This window comes from Rutidosis leptorrhynchoides, chromosome 2 (genome assembly GCF_046630445.1).
Source record: "Rutidosis leptorrhynchoides isolate AG116_Rl617_1_P2 chromosome 2, CSIRO_AGI_Rlap_v1, whole genome shotgun sequence".
Classification (NCBI taxonomy): Eukaryota; Viridiplantae; Streptophyta; class Magnoliopsida; order Asterales; family Asteraceae; genus Rutidosis; species Rutidosis leptorrhynchoides.
This window is the reverse complement of record NC_092334.1, coordinates 364,735,360-364,744,330: the sequence shown is the minus strand read 5'-3', so window position 1 is coordinate 364,744,330 and position 8,971 is coordinate 364,735,360. Positions and strand designations below refer to the sequence as shown.

Here is an 8,971-nt window from a genome sequence, read left to right as displayed (position 1 = left end):
TCTGTAATGTTGAGTCTCGAAAAGTTTGAAACTATATTCATTTGACCTTTGACCAATTTCGACGATTCACGAACAAATTATTTGTAAATAAATATGTACATGTGTATACATACATAAATGTAAATAAATATAATAATTGGAAATAATAATATTTAATCAATTGAATTAAGAATTATTATTATTAATTATTGACATTAAGTATTATTATTAGTATTATATAAATCATATAATTAATAACATATAATGCTAATATCTGGTATAGTAAATTTAATTATAAATTAAACTATAATTGTTATAGTAATAATATTATTACTTTCAATATTAACATCTACAATAGTATCATTAAATATTATTACGAAAATGGATGTAAATATAAATTGTTATACCATTATTACTAATATTATTGTAATTAGTATTATTATTAGTATCATTAATAACAGTATTATTATCATATCATTATTATCAACCTTATTACAATTTAATATGGTTATCATTAATAATATTATTATTATTATCATAATTAGTTGTAAAAATTATAATTTTAATTATTACTTCAATTAGTATTATTATTTTAGTTATCATTATCATTATCATTAAAAATCTTTATTATTATTATTATTATTATTAATATTATTAATTTTATTTAAATTATTATTAATATAATTATCATTATTAATTATTATTAAAAAGAGGATAAGATCATATGTATGAAATGTAAATTGTTTAGAATCTAAATCAGTTGCATGTAACTATCTAAACTGTATCAAATCCTTGTATCTATCTGTTAATTGGTACGAATGTTTGACAAATTGTCGCCATATCAAACAAATTTGATTGGTACTCAATATTCGTTTTTTTTTATTTCTCTTTATTTGATTTATTCATTCATCCAATTCTCTTCTACTACAAAACAAGCCAACACCCTGTGATTTTAAAGAAAACTCATTCCACTTTACATACCTAACATCAATTACAATAATCAATAGCAGTTAAATTCTTAATTTTTTTTTTAGCTCGATCACCATTTAAATCCACCACGTCTATCTTTGAACATCATCTTCTTTTTTTTCGTTTACAACTACCATAAACATTTTCTTGTTTCATTTGTGAATCACCATCATAAACCCACAACTATTCAAACACCACCTTCATCAAAACACCCATGTAAACCATCAACAACTCGATCACCATATTATTCTTCTTCTTTTCTTTCTCTCGTTGATCGCCTACTGTATCTCTCTTTTGGTTTCTGTCATACGCAAACAACTACAACCACCATCCTCCTACTATTGTTACTACGCTATTTTTACTTCTATTATTTTCCTGTTTGAAAGCCAAGAACCCACCATTACCGAATGTATTTATTGTTTATAATATTACGGTTACTTTTATAAAGTTAAGAATATGTTATTCCTTTTGAGTATGGCCGACACTTCCAACCTAACCCACTCAAATATTATGGAAAGGTGATGCAAGTGGGGAACAAAGGGTATTGATCAACCAAGCTATCACAAGTTGTTGGAGTTTTTATTTTTTTTCTTACTTACTGTCGAGTTCCAAGAGAAAAAGCAAACAAGTTTCAAAATTTTAATGGGGTGTATTAACTTGCTAAATGGGATTTAATGACGAGCAAATATCCAATTCGAATCCAGCTGGTACAACTGACCGAATATTTTTTTTTAAAATAACGTTAGTCACTAGTTACAGTTTGGGCTGCTGGACTTCGGTTTATAATTGGGCTGAGATGTTGGGCCGAACTCAAATTTATGGTTGGGCCGAGGGTTAATCATAACGATATTGAATCACGAGTTGAATGAAACAATACTGATGAACTATCGATTTCTTTTGCTGCTACTTCTGATTCGTTTTTGCTACAGCTCGTAGTTTCTATTTCCTTGCTCAACAATTCACATTGAAGAAGATAGGAGATATACTTTTTATACGTTTACGAGGGGGGAGATTATAGATTGGGTTTTATTGATAAAATTGATTTTTCTCCTGTGTTCTCTTGTTAGTCAAATAGAACCAATATTGAAACTTGAGGTTCCAATTCATGTTAGTGCTCTGTATATTATTATCATTAGTGGAGGTTATCAACTTTCCAAGTGGGGTAAGAAAAAGGAATAAAGCCATCTCACATATATTTAAAAGGTGATTAAATTACTAAAATAAATGTTGGATGATGAGTATATAGATAACGATATAGGCGAGATAGATAGGGATGATGAGGTGATCGTGAATAATAAAAATGATGTTGTCGGTTGATGAAGAAAACTAGGAACGTACAGGTTTTATTTAGATTTAGGAAATGTATTAGTGGGATTATGGTTGATTTCATGATTTAGGCTTGATTAAATGGTGTCTTGGGCCTATTCTAAATGTTGGGCTCCTTAAAACGGGTTAAAGAATTTAGGTTACGAGTTAATAAAGAAAAACAGAATTAGTGAAGTGGTTTGTGGTGTTAGCGAGGATGCGAGAGGTCGCGGGTTTGAACCCGGGGGCGAGCAATCATTTTTCTTAAAGCCTTTTAAGGTAGCTTTTATTACTATTATTATTATTACTTTGATTATCATTTATGGGATTATTATTACTAATGTGATTGCTATGATTATTATTATTGTTATTATTATTATTATTATTATTATTATTATTATAATTATTATTATTATTATTATTATTATTATTATTATTATCATTATCATTATTATTATTATCATCATAATTAGTATTATTTTTATCATTATTATTATTAGTATTATTAATAAATCAAATGAAGATTTGCTATATAAAAATATATTTATTACATAAAACCTAACCCTATTAATACTTTTGTAATAAATGTTAATTATTTATATAAAGATAAATATATCTAATTAAGTTATTAATAAAACATAATAACAAATAGAATCACTAATAATATGTTCAATTACCATTACATGTATTAATATACATGATTGAATATAGGTTCGTGAATCCGAGGCCAACCATATATTTGTTCAATGTCGTTCTATGTATTTTTACTACAAAATACAGTATGGTGAGTTTCATTTGCTCCCTTTTTACTCTTTACATTTTTGGGACTGAGAATACATGCAAATGCTTTATTAACTGTTTTACAATAAATATATGCGTTAGTTTCATTACTCCCCTTTTAAATGCTTTTGCAATATATATTTTTGGGACTGAGAATGCATGCGCTTTTATAACTGTTTTATGAAATAGACACAAGTAATCGAAATTACGTTCTATGGTTGAATGATCGAAACTGAATATGCCCCTTTTTATTAAGTCTGGTAATCTAAGAATTAGGGAACCGACACCCTAATTGACGCGAACTCTAAAGATAGATCTATCGGGCCCAACAAGCCCCATCCAAAGTATCGGATGCTTTAGTACTTCGAAATTTATATCATGTCCGAAGGAGGATCCCGGAATGATGGGGATATTCTTATATGCATATTGTGAATGTCGGTTACCAGGTGTTCAATCCATATGAATGATATTTTTGTCTCTATGCATGGGACGTATGTTTATGAGAAAAGGAAATATGAAATCTTGTGGTCTATTAAAATTATGAAATGATTATTTATGCTAACCTAATGAACTCACCAACCTTTTGGTTGACACTTTAAAGCATGTTTATTCTCAGGTATAAAAGAAACTTTCCGCTGTGCAATTGCTCTTTTTAAAGGCACTATTTGGAGTCGATCATCTCAATGGAACCAGTTGTTGGTGACTTCGTCCAGATGGATTAGGACGGGTCCTTTCAGTTAGATGAGGTGTAACCAACATGACAAAATTGACGGAGCCTAACGGGGCATTAGTTAGACTTTGACGCAAAAAAATGTCACTTTCTCCTTCAGCCAATCACAGATTTAATAAATATATATTTTTTATAATTAATTTATTATTTTTCACCTAATTTCTCATCATTTTACCACATCACCCTATCCAATATTTGACACAAAAACTGACACAACGCTTACAAAATGCCAGACACTGATATTGCATAGTCATAAGTAGATTGCACTTTTTGGTCAAAAAGTGCATAAACTGCCCGTGATATCACATATATCATTAGAAATGGGGTTCAGGCTTCTACGATTTATGTTATCCCCCGAAGCCTTTATTGCCTGCCTGGAACTCCTGAATTCACACTTTAACAAGAGGAAGCGCTTAAAAGGAAACAACTAGGCCTCTAGGCTAGATGGGTGATCTTATGGAGTAGTCTGAGCCTAGTAAAGAGACTTTGTGAGAACTGAGAAGGTGATGAGCCCCATCAATTTCTTGATTAACCCAACTCCATATTCCGATTCCCAAAAATACTAGTATCATTCCCAAATCCATTAACCAAACACCCGTCCAAGACTTTCAATTGCTAAACCATCGAGCAACATATCCGGTAGTAAATTTAGGGATGGCAATGGATCGAATATGGATCGGGTGAGGCCGTATCCATATACATATCCATTTATTTTTTAAATCCATATCCATATCCATTTAGAAAAATTTCATCCATCCATATCAATATCCGTCGGGTGAAGCGGGTTAATGGATAATCATCCATATCCATTTAAATCTATTTTAACAATTATAAGCGGTGATTACGATCAAAAGTAATATTTCATAATAGTTTATGCGACCGAAAGTCACATTTTTACTAATCTATATAACAAATAGTCAACAAATAGCCCCTATTAAACCTGTAAAGATATCGATTACTTGTAAGTTGCTTAAGATATCAATTACGTGTAAGTTGTTTACTTTTTAGTTACATAGAATCACATTTAAAACACTAAAGTATAATAAACACGTTTAATGATTTAAACAAAACAAAATATAAGAAAAATTCATATTTTTAGAAAAATATAAAGAAGATTAATATAATTAATGAAATATCACTACATAAATATATTAATTCGAGTGAAAAATCTATTATTTAATTATTTTGAGTGAAAGCGGGTTCATCTATGAATGAAACTTTTCATTTTTATCCATATTCATTTTGATTAATCCATATTCATATCCACATCCATTTAAATCGTCCATATCCACGAATAATGGGGTAAATCGAGTCTATCCATCGCAATACTAGTAATTCACCCCTTTGTTCTAGAATATTCCCGATCTCAGTCACTAAGCACAAAGCTAGCTAGTCATACATCATACATCATACAAGTTCTCTCTGTTCCGTGAAGAAGAAGAAGAAAAATTAACAGAAGAATGTTCGGAGTCGTGTTCCCAAATCGTAGTTTTCCAATCGACATCTCTACTTTCACTCAAATCGACACCTTCCACTGGCTCCTCGACATGAACACCTTCGTCGGTAATCAAATCATCAATCATCCATACATACATATATTCAGTAATTAGTACCAATTAACCTAATTTCAACATTAAACCTTTTTTTTTTTTTTTTTTTTCCGTGCAGGTGAAGCTTACGATTCGATCCGTGAAGTTTGCATATTCCTTTTAAACAATTTCACACTTCCAGCAGACAAAGCGTTAGCTGTTTACATTCAATCACCAGGTTCCCCTTTTTTATTCGTAGGTGCAGTAACCCTAGCACGTCCATCTGCAGTTCTATCTCTCCCATGGCCCGATCCATCAACCGAATCTGCTCCGCTCTCCGCCAAAATCGGTGTATCCGTTGAAGATCTATCGTCCCTCCCGTCACTCGATGTTGCCGCGGAGAAAAAGATCGAACGGTTAGCGATGAAAGTTGGGGAAAACTTGTTCAATTTTATGCAGTCGTTTTGTGGTGTTGATGGGAGTAAGTTGGTTGTGCCAATGGATATTTTGGATAGATGGTTTAAGAAGTTTCAAGAACGTTCGAAACGTGATCCGGAGTACTTGAAGGGATTTGCTCTTTAGTAGCTAGATGTTGATCCTTTATATGAGGTACATTTTGAGTTTTTCTTTATTTGTTGTATTTGCATTCTAAGTGTTTGATGAAATGTCAATGTATGTGTGACTTGATTAATATGAATGATTTAGTTTACTATGAACAAGGAGGAAGGTTACAACATTAATTCCTGGAGCAAATTATTACTAGTATTATTCACAGCCCTATCATTGAGTTCTAATATCTAAAGTTCATTTTATGACACTGAATTCAAGAATTTGTTTATCCCTTCATGGCTTTATCAACTACTACTAAATAAATGAAAATGAGGAGGCAAGAGTAAGGGAATTTAGTAATTGTACATTTCACCTGGGCTACAAACAAGTCAAACTTATATGAAGTAATTGGTACTTGATATATAAGTAGTCGGCTTGAATTGATTATTTGAGCCCTTTGTAGTTTGTATCTTATTTTATTGGATGTACTAATGACCAAATATTTGAGAACTTAAGTCAAGCTTGTATTCAAGTATTATAGGATTTATAGCTATAGCTATGTTCTAGTTATTTCATGCCATAGGCAGAAATAGAGTTCCCGTCTTTTATAAGCTGAGCTTGAGCCCGCATAAGCAAAACTCTTTGAGGTCGTCGTCACTGGTTTGTTGTCCTTCCTTTTACTCTATTTCTGCGATAATTATAGGCCAAACATGTATTATGGTACCTTCAATTTGGTGAACTAGGTTTAATACTACCCTACTGACCTATCGTGTCCATATATGGCAGGGATAGGGGTTTGGGCAAGGTCGAAGAAATCACTTCTCGGGGAGAACTCAGCATAGACTTTTGAAGGAGTTCTCGGTAACTCGGGGACTTCTCGGGGGAGAACTCGGATATTGACTAACATTGACTTTTGAATATATATAAATAATAAATTCTAAAACTATATGGTATAAAGTGTATAATTTAATGAAAATATTAAATAAATTAAAATGGAGAGTTAAAAGTGTATATATTTAAATAGACTAAAGGGTAGTTTGGTAAGAACAAGGGGTTAAAAGTTAAATTCAAATAAAAATATCAGTTGACCGAGTTTATCCCCATTATTTTCGATATTTAACCAATTTTCTAGACCGATTTTTTGACCGAGTCTGGGCCAGAGAACACGTTAGCCATTTGAAACGAAGAACTCCCCAAGTTCTCGACGTAGTTGACCGATTTTTGCAACACTGGTTTGGGTTCTCGACGTAGTTGACCGATTTTTGCAACACTGGTTTGGGTGGTGATGGTGGAAGGATGGGTTGTAAGGGTAGGGTGTGGGGGTATTATTTTAATAACTAGTGTATACATGTGACAACGCGGATTAATATCAGTAATTAATAATTATATTGTTAAGAATTAATAATTCAATAAATATTTATTATTTAGTAATAATTAATAATAATTAATTTTTTTTAGAACGGCCACACATTTTATAAACCAAACTTTCCTAGTGAGAAACTAGGAAAGCTTAAAAAGTTACAACGGCTTCAAGAGCCAATCGTTTCAAGTTACATTTGATTTGCCTCTACTATAAAGCCAATTAAAAGCAAACAAACAAATAGAATAAAAAATATCCTCCTCCTTCATGGTGCGATTTTGAAACAAAACATCATTCCGGTACCTCCATATGTGCCAAACCAACGATGCAATGATAACTAAAAGCCTTGACTTCATATTAAATGATGTGCGCCAATCGTCAAACCATTCTATCCAGTCACTCCATGCTGAAAAACTTGGCAAATCCATGTCGACCCCATGTCTTCACTCTTCTCCACAACGCAACCGCAACGGGACAATAAAAAAAGGATGTGATTCAACGATTCAATCCCACTACTACACGAAATGCACCCTATCTGATTTAATTCAATGCCTCGATGCAATAAGTTATTCCGTGTAGGGAGTCTCTATTATGAGCCACTCTCCACAAAAAAAATGTTAATTTTCCGTGGAAGAACCTTAAACCAACTCGTATAAATATCCGATGTAGGAAGTAGCTTCCCATCCATGTATTGTCTGGTACAACTTACATTATACCCAGAATCACGAGATAATGACCATAGCCAAGAGTCGTTTTCATCAGTTAAGTTCAACGGACCGATGTACGTGATCAAATCTTGAATTAACGCTTCATTTCTAGCTCCAAGACGATCCCGTAGCCAATTCCAATTCCAATTCCATGTACCACCATTAAATTTGTCTACTAAGGTGCAGTTTTCGGATGCTTCTAAGTGATACACTCTCCCATATTTTTCTTTCAATGTACACTCTCTGAACCCACGATCTTTCCAAAACCGGATTGACGACCCGTTACCAACTTTCATTCGGAGAACATCCTTCGTTAACTACCCATTATGTTTACTTTTGGCAAAGGAAGAGACTATGTTTGTCCATATTCCATTACCAACCCACTGCCCACTGTCAATTACACAATTAAAATCATAGATAATTATTTAGAAGAGAGACAAATAACTAATTAGATGATGTTATAATTCAGTAGGCTTATAACTACCTTTAGTGGCCTAGTTCTTGACTGTAGACTAATAAGTATATAGAGAGAATATATTTAGTGTGTGTTTTATAAACTCATACCACACATATTTATACTCAAAAAATCTACTATACAATATCTATAATAATAATAAAATTAACATCCAATTTAACTTTTTATAACACTCCCCCTTGGATGACAATTTTATTAGAGAATAACTAGTACTGTCTCGTTAAAAACTTTGCTAAAGAAAACCCATTGGGATAAAACTTTAGCTAAGGGAAAAAAGAGTGCAGCATAGAGTTGACTCCCCCTCAAGTAGGCAACGCCTGAATTGTTACATCTTCTGAACATGCCTCATGCCAATATTATGAATGTGTGTTCTGAAAATAGCAGTTGGAAGTGCTTTGGTGAAAAGGTCAGCAGAGTTTTTGCTGGACTGAACATATCTCATTTCAATCTGGTTGTCCTTAATGAGATTTTGAGTGTATGAGAAGAATCTAGGAGGTATGTGTTTTGTTCTGTCACTTTTGATATACCCTTCTTTCATCTGTGTTATGCAAGCTACATTATCTTCATAGATAGTTGTTTGACTTTTAT

At 32.2% G+C, this 8,971-nt stretch overlaps 1 protein-coding gene across 3 annotated transcripts; it reads left to right on the top strand.

Annotated features, from left to right (window-relative positions):
- The first annotated feature begins 5,120 nt into the window (after nt 1–5,120).
- LOC139892027 (protein OPI10 homolog) lies at nt 5,121–6,844 on the top strand. Of its 3 annotated transcripts, none has more exons than XM_071875059.1 (3): nt 5,121–5,326; nt 5,432–5,901; nt 6,628–6,844. In XM_071875059.1, exons 1-2 carry the CDS (start codon nt 5,224–5,226, stop codon nt 5,872–5,874), a joined length of 546 nt encoding a protein of 181 aa, XP_071731160.1. In that variant the 5' UTR covers nt 5,121–5,223; the 3' UTR covers nt 5,875–5,901; nt 6,628–6,844. The 3 variants fall into 3 exon arrangements, with proteins under 3 accessions (XP_071731160.1, XP_071731161.1, XP_071731159.1); XM_071875060.1 differs by lacking the exon at nt 6,628–6,844 and adding an exon at nt 5,998–6,180; XM_071875058.1 differs by lacking the exon at nt 6,628–6,844 and having other exon boundaries at nt 5,432–5,989.
- The last annotated feature ends 2,127 nt before the right edge of the window (nt 6,845–8,971 follow it).